The following is a 14,166-nucleotide window of genomic DNA, read 5'->3' on the forward strand; positions in this document are numbered from 1 at the left end:
ATCAGCAGAGGACTCATTGAGAAATGCAATGCACTGAGGAATGAAATGCATGTCTATGGAATTTATCAATCACACCACCAAGGTAAATGATAATAATATACACCCTCCTGCTGTTAAACTATTAGAATAAACAATATTTTGTCTGAAAACTGGACAATATTACTTATTAGACAGATGGTCTAATCAATTAAAACATTAAGAATTAGGATGGCTCTCATCCTTCAGCCTAATGTCTGACCATGTGTGCCAAAAAATGTGAGCAGTTAAGATATTGAAAATGAGATTTATCATGTTTACTTACCAAAAGACAAAGGTTAATGTAATTGAGAACAATTCAAAGCTACTGCTTAGAGCACCAGCACCACTACTCTATATCGATATACACTTTAAATGAGAATTTGCAGATCCCTTTTCATGCAGCGTAGTAATTAGGTCAAATGTTAGTTTGAGCAGAAACTGATTTTGTCACTGATGTGATTCATACCACTTTATCGTTTTAAGCTCTCTGTTAGGCTCTTATATATGTCTCGACCTAAATTGCATGGAAAAGTCTAACCAATCATATGCAGGATTGAGCTAGCCTACCTTTAACATATGCTGCCATAAGAATAACATGTTTTATGGATGTACCAAGTCTTAATAATGTAATTTATATCAACATGTGTCTACTTTACCTTGCACTGTTATCCTATTTTACTATTAGTCAGCTGTTTGTTCGAACTGCCTGTACCTTGCATGTATTCTTCAGTATATAATAGATGTAACTGGAGGTCAGCACAATGAGGAGTCAGATATTTTCAACAACAGTTTGTAGCTGCACAGTAACTAATTGCAAGTCTATATTTAGTATATGTATTACCCTGCAATACTGCTCACTGCCTGCAGTGCACAATATTAGATAACAGCACATTAGTGATGCAAGTTGATTGCAGTTATTATGATATTTTGTACAGTTTACAATACTACCCATCTTCACTGAGCACTATGCTTACAAATCCAAATAACGCCGCAGTCCATCCTACAATCGAGTACAACAGTAGATGACAATCTTCAAACATATATTGTGAGGTGTGCAAAACAAATCAAGAAAAATGATTTGATCTCAACCATCTCACAACCTTTTCCCTTTTTTTTTAAACAAACTTTTTTAAATATCATGGTCTGCAGACGCAACGTGCCATGATGACACCATACTGTCTTTCGTGCCGTTTACCAGTATGATGCCACTGGATGTTCTCGTGTGTGTCTCTGTGGAGAAGAGTCCAAAAGGTGCTTGAGGTGTGTAGAAGAGTAGAAGAGTAGGGATGACTTCACCCAGGCATGAGGATGCCTCCTGCATGTAGACTCACACAGCCGACTGCCGACAGTCACGGGGCTAAAATAAATCTCTAAAGGCCAAACCAACACCAGCGCCAGATACGTGAAACACACCATCACGGAGGGATGGTGTGTTTCACGCATTCATGTAAACTAAAGCCCTTTTTTTAACAAGAGGCCACAAATCACAATACAGCCAGCAGTTTCTAACAATAATGCTGAGCGTATCCAGACTCACATCACAAGCCAAACACAAACCATCAAAAACAGAATGACTGTACACAAATAAACAGGAGTGGAACTTGCCAGTATTTTCTTTTATGCTTACTGAATCAAAATCCGTATGGTTAGAGTGAATGACTTCAATAATTGATTCCTGGCAGGCCATACTATCGTTACATCCTGTTGACAAGAGCATACTGTACACATAGTTTAGTAGATTCCACAAACACTTAAGGACAAAGTGTTGTTTCTCTGAGACTGAGAAGTTCTGCATTTACTTGCTGGTTGTTGCAGCTGATAAGCAGCACTTGGTTATCAGTTCAGGTTAATTGATGATAATTAAAAAATAATACGTGGAAAGTTCTGTGCCAGCAGAGTCCTATTTTTGAAACATACAGTATAACAATCAATATCAATTGTTATTTGCGCCAATTACACTGTGCCATTTGTCAGTGAGGTTCACATCACTGAGGTCCGAGTCTCATGTACACCAAGCTAAAAATCGAAGGAACAAAAGTCATTACTTTAACCGCCAGATAGAGCTGAGCTTGCAGACCCGGAGGAATTTGACTGCAGTGGCAAACAAACAGGAGGAGAGACTGCACGCCTGAATAATTGGGGCGTACATAGCCAGTGGTGCTTATCTTTTATTGTATCTTTTACAACTCATATCCACGCTGATGTACTTCAGAATAGACCTGGCCTTACCACTTGGTCAGATGACAGCAGATGAGCCAGAAGAAGAAGAGTTTGAGTGAGGGGAGGAAGGAAGGTTCCAGAAGAGCCACTTGCGTTTACATTGCCGTCTCTGGTACAGGTAGTCCTCCTTGTCACGCTCTTTACGTGCTCTTTGGTAGTGGTCATCCTCTTTCAAATACCACACAGGTGGCCAGCGATGTTTCTCAAAGTATTCTTGGTTTTCTGCATCAGAATAAACTGTCTTAGGAATTTAGCAGGAATTTCAACAGTCCATTTTTAACAGTCCATTTCCCCGCATTCATTTTTTGCATTCCAACACGGTCACAACAACAACAAAAAACGTAAGTTGGAAGAAACAGATCTAAGTGACATATGCATATTTTTTCGGTGTAATAATTGTGCTAGAAATACAATTCAGTGAAAGAAATCTTTAATAGTGTTTAATGGCTAAAACTATATTTTAATATACAAACACATCCTCAAGTCCCATCATGTATATCAGCAGAAATAACAGCATTCATGAAGGAAAGCGTAACTTTAGAAGCTACTGTATAGGCGTACTGTAATTATTGATTGTAGTTATTGAATTATTCAACACTAGACTGGCTAGCCTATCATATAATGAAATAATTATTTTGTTAAAATCTAAATAGTACCTCAATGAGGTGGTATGAGCCCACCGAGGTTAATCTGTTTTCACAGATTTCATGTCCAACTTTTCTTAAAGAGTATGAAACATTTTCAAATGTTTTTATTTCATGCTGTTCTGCTCCAGATGGCCACACATACTGTATGTCAGGTGAGTGTCGAGTGTGAATGTGAGGGTATTTAAGGTCACCAGTGTGCTATGAGATCACATGTTTGTTACCTGTAGACTTGGCCTTCATCTCTCGGGGAAACTTGCGGCAGACACTGTTGTAGTTGGTGCAGATGTGGTGAAGACACCAGCCAGTGAGCTGTTGGGCGCCGTGGAACTGTCAACATACAAATCATTATTTGTACATGACAGGCATGGTTGTCGCTGTGGTGTTTTGCTGTTGCTTTGGGTGAAGACACCTCATTATTTGAGCTAAACCTGAATATGACTAAAAAGCCATTAATGCATGAAAAAAAAAATGTTTTATTCATATTTAAAAAGAGTACAGTGGCCATTTTAGGTGACCTCGAGTTCAGATTGCCATGTTTACATCTGCTTGGTCAGACTTGGCTCGATACATTCTCTGAGTTTCTTTAACATCCATCAACTTCAGCTGCAGTACTATACTGTCAGTCGCAGCTGTTCTTTGTTAGCTGTATTGAATTAATTTGAGGTGTTGCTCATCAGCTGCACTCGGGAGCTTCACTGAGACTTTAACCTTCATACTAACAGTTGGCATCTGAGAAAGTACACACATAACTCCACTTTAGGACAACACTCAAGATTAGATGAGAAAATTAAAGACATCTCTCTCCCTTTTCAATGTATGTCTTATGATTGTGCTTAAGTGGTACATATTACCAAAGAAATTACAAATAAATGAATGTGGCTCCTGAGCATCTTTACCCGGTCAGTAATAAAGCCTTGCATATGACACTTACGAGTTAGAGCTGAAGCGAATATGCAGCTGAATGATGAGCTCAGCTAAAGTGCTGAGTCTAACTCCTACACTATGTCCTAAATGCCCACTGCCCCAAAGAGCTGGAGCCACATTAATTATGCTCAATAGCTGACTTGCACTCTGAAAAAGAGTTTCTTTGGCTCCACCTTTGAGGAGGAAAGATTATGTCAGCCTCCAGAGCAGCTGTCCCTAAAAATGCCCTCATTAATAAAATTCTAATTTGCAAACTCCTTATACGAGAGCTTTCAGTGTCGTCCATGTTTACTGATGATTGACAGGTCACACTACCTGGGCCATGTCCAAGTAAACAAGCACGTCTCCATCAATGTCCGCCCCCATCATCCCTGCCTCCGTCAATACTGTTACTGTGTAGAGCTCTGAAAGAAACACAAAAGCTCGTCACTGTTTGCAATACCACAATGGCTTCGTGTAATACAATCAGTGTGGTTTACAGGGTATATAACTATACCAAATGTAGTACCTGTAAGTGCAACCAGGTGGGGGAGGCAAAGACGATTGGCAAGAACAATAAGCTCCATTGCGTCCAGGTCAGTCCGAGAACAAAACCGCCCTGTGTAGAGATATTCTAGCACAGCCCTCATACAGCTGCGAGTTGTGTTTGGAAACAGCACCTTAGAAACAGGAACATGTGACAGTCAGGACTCAAGGGCCCAACAATTTTGCAGTGTTTTTCATTTTTCAAACACAAGAAGAAATTTACTTTTCACTTTTATATTTTTAAGATGTAATGAAGAAACAATTAAAGGAAATCTAGTTGTTGTCAAAATCGTGATTCAATTTTCGGTTGAGCTTCAGCTGCAGAGGCAGAAAGTGCATCTAAATCTCAAACTAGCTGCAGAACATACATGTATTATCTTTCAGTATCATGTTCTGTTAAGGTAGAAACAATAACTGAGCTATCAGAAGTACAGTATGGTTGGATCACAGAAGTCTGTGTAATTGTATTAAGACAGACTTGCAATCCACTAATTGAATTATACTTTGTACGCAGACTACAGAACTCATTGGCGCTCTACCTGGGTCAGATCATGTAATGGCATTACCTTGACTGGCAATAACAACGGCATTACGAGCAACATGGAATACATGTCTTACCCAGTGTTGACTTTGGTGTGTTCTTGAGCTCTGTTGGTCTTATTTCACAGCACAACAAACCAGCGATGTTGTTTGACTTACCTCTTTGGTGCAGCTCTCCACAAAAGGCCCGCCAAACATAGCTGCCATCCAATCACAACTAGAGATGAGTACAGGCTTGTGGGCCATGATGGTCCCATCGTCTAACTTGAATACTACATCTGTAACACAGAGGTGAGACACAGATAACACATTACTTACAATTGCATCCACTATACTTCAGAACACCTGAGCAATTACGGATGAATGATTTCCACTCACCAGAAAAGGTGCCTTTGGCCAAACACTCTTTGACTCTGTTTGTGCGCCGTACATGGAAGGCTTTGGTGATTTCTTGGTTCATGAAGGCTTCATTGTTGAGTATGTTTGCCACCATCATCCGCAGGTCAAAGACCTCCAGCAGCTCAGCAATGTGTGCAATGTGCATTAGCTCTTTCTCATTCTCGTCTAGCTGACCTGTGTACAGGTAGCGAAGCACTGCTCGGAAAGGACCGAGCTGCATGGACTGGTCCATGTGCACTACAGTCATGGGCCTGGGGCTGTATGTGACAGGGTCATCTACCAGCTCCTCCTGGACACTGGCGAAGGCTCGGCTCCACGAAGAGAGGAGTCTGCCCCGTCGAGCCCCGTCAGAGTCTTTCAAGGTCCCATCACTAGTGCAGGCCCTCAGGTTGGCCCTGTCTCCATCGTCGCTGAGTTCGCAAACATCAAAGCTAGCAGCACGCATCAGCAGCTCTCTGCCAGAGAGTGAGCCACGAGAGGGCCTTTCAGTCTCCTCATTATGTCCGTCCAGTATAAAGAGGTCATAGAACTTTGAAGAGGATGTCGCCAAGTATATCTTGTGTGCAAAGATTTTCTGTCGCTCCTGCAGGACCAGGATGACATCAGCACAGTGTGGGTCCTCCAGAAGACCGACTGGATGCTCCTCTGTGGTGGTTGGGGGAGGAGGCACAGTGATTATAGGCGGGGGAGGTTTTGGTGGCAGGAAGGGCGCCTGAAGGAGAGGCCGCTGAACATTTCTGAGGTGAGATTTCCAAAACTGCAGGTGTCGGCGTGAGATGAGCGCAGCTCGGATAGCATTGTCAAAGACGTCCTTGACTCCAAATTGAGCAACAACACTGGTTTCATAATATGGCACTCCCAACTCTTTGGCTAGCTCCCGGCCTCTCTCTGGAGGAAGAATCTCATTGGATTTAATAGGTCTGAAATACAAGAAAATATATCAGTGACAATTTTGGCAATAAAAAAGAGAAAATCTCAAACAATCTCTTTGAGTTTTGTTCAAACATAAGTCCCATTACCGAGCTAAGGGCCTCCGTGCCCTGTTCACTGCCTCCAGGTCTGCATAGCGCAGGTCCAGCTGACAGCCAACCAAGATGACAGGAGCACGGGGGCAGAAGTGCTTGATCTCAGGGTACCACATGGTCTTAACATGGTATAGAGAGTTGGGGTTGGCGATTGAGAAGCACAGTACCACCACATCAGACCTGAAGAAAAGATGCAGGAGAAATTCACGAAACTAACCAGAGCATGTATTGGTAGACTTACGTTGATTTTTACAATATCTTACCTGCCGTATGCAAAACGCCGGTCCTTATGATGGTCTCCAAAAGTATCCCAGAGACGAAGGGACACACTGACTTCATCCACCACATCTCTGGAGCGCTCTAACACCTAATAAGAGACACATTCAAGGATGTTTAATTTCTGTAATTCACTATTGTGAATGCTTACAGCTAAATGTGAATATGAGGCATATTCTATTTGTGTATAGATTTTGAGTGACCAGAGATTTAAATCTTAAATAGTCATGCGCTTGCATACTTACCTCCTGGCATACTCTGTACTGGTCAATTGCCCAGACTGTGGGCACATGTGTAGCGAGTAACTGGTACTGAGTCAGTGTGGCATTGCAGGCCCGGGCGCAGATAAGGCGGGTCTTTCCGACTGCATTATCTCCCACCACCACACACTTGATAGTTTCAACGTTTGGCCTTTCATAGTCCATATCAGAATCTGTCAGCTGGGACCTGTCAAAATACAAAGAAGCACAGAAAGCTGCATCAGCACCTGAAATCCTAAACTATTGTCCTGGACAGTACAGGAACATGGATCAATAGGGATATCAGACACTGTGGCTACTCCTCATCTGCACCGCTCGTTCTGCCTGCAGAGCTATCAATGGACGGTCTCGTGACTTCCCTGTGCCCATTCACAAGATCCCTGTTCTTGCTCCTGATATAGAACATTTTTTAAAGGGACAAGCTAACAAAAAGGGGGAGGGTTTTTGGGGGGATCTTTAGAGTTTGCAACTCGACCTTTACTGCAAAAGAATATACCAATTTTCAACATTTTAGTTAAATTTTATAGAAAAGCACACTCAGTTCCAAAACAATAACTCAATTAAAAATAAACTGTTTAGCTTGTCCACTATCAGTTATATAAATGTAAACATATATTTAAGCACATTTCTGTCATTATAACTTAAATCCTTTTAATTTAGGGTTAAGAAACCCACATTACTCTATCAAAGATCAAACTATTAAAGAAAATATCAAAGACAAATATCAAACACAAGTTATTACAATAACTTTGTTCAAAGCTTAAAATCCTTTCAAGGTTTGCACAATCCGACATGAAGTATTTCATGTGTTTTTAAAGCCACGTTTGAAGTAGTCTTCAATGTTCTCACAATACATTTCAAATGTACAGTAACCAGCCAAAGAGCTGCTTCTGTGTTTAAGTATCTCATCATTATGTCTTTCTATCATAGTTATGACTTTCTATCTCATAACTTCGACTTTCTATCTCATAATTTCGACTATGGGGATATTTTTATTATGAAGTCTAAGTTAAAAAAATTCGCGGGCCACATAAAATGACGTGGCGGGCCGGATTCGGCCCGCGGGCCGGGAGTTTGAGACCCCTGCTTTAAAGAAATAGCTGGCCCCCTCCCTAAAGCATCACCATCGGTCAGCCACATGTGGTACAGCCACATTTCTGATTCTCTATAATGGCAATAAGAAATCAGCTTTTTTTTTTCTTGTAGCAGTATTTCACATATTGATGCGTTACAATGCCCTACAGATTACTATTACGGGTTATTATGATTTCTCCTGACCTTTGCAGCCATTCATAAAATCAGCCCTTTGTTGACTGCCCGATCTGCGTCCCTATAGGCTAGACGTCTCGCCTCCATTTAGGTAGGCTATATATAAACACATCTGACAGGCTAACCTTATAGGCTTGGCCTGACATTACACAGACAAACCGCCTCTAATATTGCTCATTCATACGCTCTTTCCGGTCTACACTGCGCAACTCCCGAACTAATTCATAATTTTGTATATGGCCAGATACCATATATAATCCATACACCGGTTTTAGAATATCCTCCTAATCAAATCATCATTCAATAAGCTTGCAGCTTAAATTATCATCCACACCAAAGATGATACAATTGTGCATATCCTACCAGAAGGACCGAACAGTCCCACCACCACCGAGACACTAGTCATGAGGCTCTGCTGCATTACACCTTATGTAACACGCCGTCACTGACTCTTGAGCCTGTTTATCCGGCTCCGCGTCCATCGCTACAATAAAAAAAATCAGCGATACGGAAATAAAACCCGTTTTGTTTCCCCTGCAGGAAATACGTTACGTTCCTCTTACCGCAACATAAGGAAGGGCTGCAGCGGGTTGGTCGATGAGCGAGATAAAAAGCAGGGCTCCATCGGATGCGGCTTGCACCTGACAGCAGCAGGTTTTTAACTTCATCTTCAAGGCGAAGTGAACAAGTCTTGAAAAGAGGCGGCCAGCAGATGTTTCAGGTAACGGGATCAGTGCGATTAGTCCGATTGCATTGCCAAAAATACGAAAGCTGATCTGAAGCCTGCGCTGCAGCGCTGCGCGTCACGGAACCACCTCCACTTACTGTAAGGCCTCCGTATAATAGGCAGGCACCGACGAAAAAAACCCATTCATTACAAAACACTGATCCACTTTAAAGTCGCACAAATCTCATTCCACAGCTCTTAATAAGCAGCCTGGATAGACCGCATGCAGCTCCAGTGCGTGTTTTTGTTGTTTTACCTCCCTTTTTTTAAGGATCTGGGTTATATAGACTACTTTGCACAGTTTATAGTATGTTTATGTTGTGATTGTAATGAAATGCATCCTACGCCCCTCATGCATTCAGAGTGGGTTAAATAACGTGTGCAAAGTGCTGCAATATTTCATCATGAATGATCAGCTAATGTAAACTGACAGTGTTGTATCAAGGGGCGGGTCTACTTTATTTTAGTTAGGACAGGTGCTCTATGGGTGTCTCTGTGTGTGTGTGTGTGTGTGTGTGTAGGTGTGTGTGTGTGTGTGTGTGTGTGTGTGTGTGTGTGTGTGTGTGTGTGTGTGTGTGTGTGTGTGTGTGTGTGTGTACAGTATATATATACACATGTATACATACACATAGTGGTTGCATGTGTGACAGAAACATGACACAAATTCAATAAAAAAGGAATCCGATGGCTGTCAAACCAATGAATAAGTAATACAATTGGATCCATTTGTTATTGTGTTATTCAAGAGGGTTGTAAAAACAAAATTGCATGAGTCATGATGGCTGTTGAGCTTTAAATAAACAACGAGCTGTTCCCTGGTACTAAATTACCTCTTTTGGCTCTTTTAAACTGGACATTTATGACTTTGCATAGTTCCTCTCATGGGTTTGGAGAAAACTTTATGTGAAATTAACATCCAATTAACATTTATACTTGCAAATGTTACAACATTTATGCCAAAGCTGCACTGAATGTATTGTGTAACAAATGCCTCAGCAGCAAGCAATGCTTTTATAGATTTATATCCTATTGCATTTCTATTTCATTGAATTACTTGTCGAAGTGAACACATTATTTCAGCTTTACAGAGTATTAAGCAGTTCATAGTTACATGCACTTTTGGTAATAGACTAGTTTTTATGAATCCGATATTTAAAAAAAATGAAAAGCTTTCAATTTCCAATCACATATTGTGATGCTGATTAACTCTTCACTTTAATCCATATGTAAAGCCATGTATTTACTATAACTCCTGCGATGTCCAGTCTGCTCCACCAGGTGAGGCTGACAGTCTGCTTTACATATTATTCCATCCTCTCTTCAATACTGAGCCACAACACAAACAGATATAAAAACAAGTATTGTATTGTACTGCAAAACATTACATAATGATATAATAACATATTGTAGCATTTGTGTTGTCAGTGAGGGTCTTCCACGTTGGAATGCTGAAAGCTGAAATTAATCTCAAAAACATTGCTGAAAATAGATATCCAATTTTAAAAAAGCAGTTCAGTTAGAATTCACTCGCTGGGGCTTTTATTTTGAAATGGGGTGTGGGGTGTGAGGGAGAAGGGGAGAGGAGACAGAATCATAATGTTAGATAAAACAAATCCTGATTTTCTAAGTCACAAGACACCTCTAAATCTAAGGAACTCAAAGCATGCAAGCTACTGTATTATCATCCCTCCTCTATCTATCAGCATTGATTAGTTGTATATCTTTAATTTAAACAGGCTGTAGCAATGCAATATAAAAAAAACTCAATGAAAGCTTTCCTTTAATGTAAAATAAATTGTATTTTGCTCCCCAAAATGGATATAGACATGAAACAGGGAACAGGAAAAATATTGCTAACATGAAGAGGCATTGCACTAATAACCGTAACCTATTTTTCAATAACAGTTTTGTATTATTACACTGTATAATTCAACATGAGCTGGTCAAATGCAGGCCTAATGTGATATAATGTTCAGCAAACTCATCTTCTATACTTACAACTGTGATTTATAGTGAAGCACGGATACTGATTCGCCAAACTTAACCTTAGAATTGCGCAATATCCGAAGTGACGGATCAATGTGTAACTGCTATTGACAGCAGCTCTAAAGTGAACTCTGTGCCGGAGTCCAGACAGATTGGGTTTCTTGAACCATTCAGATAGTCGCACAACCGTCGCTGACAGTGGCTTTCTGTTTCTTTCTCTATGGCTGCTGCTGAACCAGACTCCAAACCTTTCTTCTCTCTGGAGTCCTACCATGTATCTGAAGAACTTGGCTTTATCCTCCCTGATCCTCTGGTAGGTGGATGGAAGGTTTCCTTCTCTATCTTTTGACACTTTTTGTATGTTACCTAATACACAAGCAGTCATAATGAAATATCAGATTGTCAGGAATTCTTTGATTGTCATTTAACTACCGGTAAACTTAAATGTAGTTGACATTGGTGAAAGCGATGCTCACAGTCTTGAAGTTATACAAGTGTGAACTCGTGACTGGTATTGATTAGGACCAACAGACTGAGGGAAGTTTGGCATTGTTTCTGTCTGCTTTGTGTAGATAACTCTATTCCTAAAGCAACATGTGCTTACAAGATCACGGTCCATCAAACGTCATACAGCAACATAAAACAATGAACTGCAAATTTAGGATGGAATCAAAAATGAAAATGTCTTAGAGGGTTCCATCATTTGCACCTTTACATTTGTGCACAGCTCTATTTCATTTCCATTTGTCATGGTGATCATCACATTTTCTTTTGATGGTCCAACTGGTCTTAAAAGCAAGAGCTTCCACCTTACTACCAGCCATGGATGGATATTGCCCTGCGAGTCCCAGAGCTTGTGCACTCTCACGAGTTGCGCTTCCATATCAACAAGGTAAGTGGGGACAATAAACTGACAAGGACAATTTTACTGTATTTATGGAGCCATGGTTCCTTGTTAATACCCCTTCTGTCCAGATGCCGCAGCTGAGCAGCCAGTTTCTGCAGAAACACCGGGAGTTACGCTTGGCCCACCTGGCCCTCAGTATGATGACCATGGGCTACATGTGGCAGGAGGGAGAGAACAACACAGTGAAGGTATCTCTGTGTATTTTTGTCGTACTGACGTTTTCCTTCCCTGACTGCTATCAGTCGCTCTGCAGTCTACAACTTATATGACTGACTTTCCATCTTCAATGATCTTCCTCTAAGATGCTACCACATAACCTGGCGGTCCCATTCTGGGAGGTGTCACAGCGTTTAGGACTTCCCCCAATTCTCACACATGCAGATGCAGTACTGGCTAACTGGAGGAAGAAGGATTCAGAGGGGTAGGGCCAGTTATCTTCTGCATGTGGTTTGGCTGCCTTCTGAAATATATATGTTATATATAGAATCTGCTCTCTCTCTTTTTCATGTGCATCTTTATGTCTCCTGTGCCAGTCCTTTCGACATGGAGTAAGTACATTTCCACTTTAATTTATGGTTCTCCCCACATGACGGACCATAAACTTCGGATGAATGCAAAGGTTGTTGTTGTACGTGTGTCACGCAGGAACCTGGAAGTGCTGGTCAGCCTCCCAGGTGGAGACAACACCAGAGGGTTCTTTTTGGTCACTCTGCTGGTGGAGATGGCAGCAGTTCCTGCATTGAGGGTGAATACATATCCCCAAATAAGTCAATTCTTACAATATACTTGTGAAAGAACAGGGATTCATTGTGTTTATGTTGTTGTTTGAAAACTTACCAGACAAAGACACTCAATTACCTGTGTTTGCAGAACATTCCCACCGTGATCAATGGTGTCAGCTGTGGAGACGCTGAGACTGTGGCCAGAGCCCTGGAAGTCATCAGCCAGTCTCTACAGGACATGACAGATAAACTCAAACTGATGCAAGGTAGTCACTCTGATTTCAACTCAAATGAATGAATGATGAATATTTTACATTAACTGTATTCTATAACCAAAAGCATTTTGATTAATGTGATTTTTCTGAAGTTTACGTGGAGCCTTCGGTATTCTATGGCATTATGAGGATCTACTTGTCTGGGTACTTTGTTTTCATCTGACTGATTAGTTATTCATTTGTGAAGTGAAACATGTTTTTGAAATGTGTACGTGTGTGTCCATGAACACATACATAGGTGGAAAGACAACCCCTGTATGCCAAAGGGGCTGGTTTATGAAGGGGTCCAGGCCGAGCCCATGGAGTATTCAGGTGGGAGTGCTGCACAGAGCAGCTTGCTGCACTGCTTTGATGAACTTCTGGGCGTCAAACATGAAGCAAAAAGTGGTAAGATGGCTGTATTTCGTTCGATTGATTACAACAGTGGCAGAGAGGTTTGAGAAGGACTCATTGTTATGGCACTACTGTCTTTAGGTGCCTTTCTAACCCGCATGAGGAACTACATGCCACCTGCCCACAAGCTGCTGACCCAGGACATCTCGTTGCAACCCTCCCTGAAGAGGTTCGTCCAGCAGCAGGCCAGCGAGAGGCTGAACCAGGCCTTTCAGCACTGTGTCACAAAACTGTTGGCTTTGCGCAGCTACCACATCAACATTGTCAGCCGCTTCATCACTGTACCTGCTGCCCGCGCCCGACAACTTAGAAACCAGAGCCAGGAGTTAGAGGGGGAGATGATCAGCAGAGCACCCACGGCCTTGGAGGAGAGGGGCACCGGTGGCTCTGGCATCATGATCTTCCTTAAGACTGTGAGAGACCAAACAAAAGGCACTTTGCTGCCTGAGACGAGCAAATAAATGAAGCACCACAGCTGATGTGAGCCATCATCACTGAGAATACACAGTAGAGTGTCAACTGCATCACATAAAACAGGCCGTAAATCACCTCTGATTACTTCCAGTAAAACTATTTAATATGCCATTTAAAGGATGCCTTGTGGCAGAATGGGAGTGTGAGGCCTCTATCGCTGGTCTTACACGTAGCTTTGTTCTATCTGTAAATAAACCTCAGACAGGAATAGACGGGAGTGATACCCATCATTCAGTCCAAACCATAATTCAAACCATTACTGTTACTTTCCATTAAATTCAGCCATTAATTCCTCCTTTGATCTGAACTGGAATGCAAAAGAATGCATCAGACATCTGCTCCAGATAGCTTTTCGGTTTATAACACCCCAATAAGGTTACCGGTACTGGTTTTAACAATATGATAGTAAATGAGAGAAGCTCTCAAAAAATGATAATGTGGAGAAAAAAAAAAAGAATACTGCAATACCCTGTGAAACCTTGGCAGGGCACTAAAGTTCAGCATTGTAGATCATCACAAAATAAGATTTCATAGGGGTTGCCTTTAAATAATTTAAACAGTTGGCAACACCTGAGTGCA

At 41.5% G+C, this 14,166-nt stretch overlaps 2 protein-coding genes across 2 annotated transcripts; one reads left to right on the forward strand and one right to left on the reverse strand.

The window, feature by feature from the left end:
* Positions 1-2,254: 2,254 nt before the first annotated feature.
* rhobtb2a (Rho related BTB domain containing 2a) lies at positions 2,255-6,429 on the reverse strand (the record flags this gene model as incomplete). Its single annotated transcript, XM_079269724.1, has 7 exons — positions 6,293-6,429; positions 5,253-6,193; positions 5,034-5,152; positions 4,318-4,468; positions 4,125-4,213; positions 3,107-3,212; positions 2,255-2,460 (listed from the first exon to the last, which is right to left on the reverse strand). Exons 1-7 carry the CDS (start codon positions 6,412-6,414, stop codon positions 2,255-2,257), a joined length of 1,734 nt encoding a protein of 577 aa, XP_079125850.1. The 5' UTR covers positions 6,415-6,429.
* A 4,607-nt stretch (positions 6,430-11,036) lies between these two features.
* ido1 (indoleamine 2,3-dioxygenase 1) lies at positions 11,037-13,574 on the forward strand (the record flags this gene model as incomplete). The annotated part of the gene is made up of 10 exons (XM_079270484.1): positions 11,037-11,129; positions 11,613-11,708; positions 11,792-11,911; positions 12,026-12,144; positions 12,257-12,271; positions 12,369-12,468; positions 12,594-12,711; positions 12,813-12,864; positions 12,959-13,107; positions 13,195-13,574. The coding sequence occupies 10 exons, from the start codon at positions 11,037-11,039 to the stop codon at positions 13,572-13,574; spliced, it is 1,242 nt and encodes a 413-aa protein (XP_079126610.1).
* Positions 13,575-14,166: the final 592 nt, after the last annotated feature.

This window comes from Melanostigma gelatinosum (genome assembly GCF_949748355.1).
Source record: "Melanostigma gelatinosum genome assembly, chromosome: 6".
In the NCBI taxonomy this organism is placed as follows: domain Eukaryota; kingdom Metazoa; phylum Chordata; class Actinopteri; order Perciformes; family Zoarcidae; genus Melanostigma; species Melanostigma gelatinosum.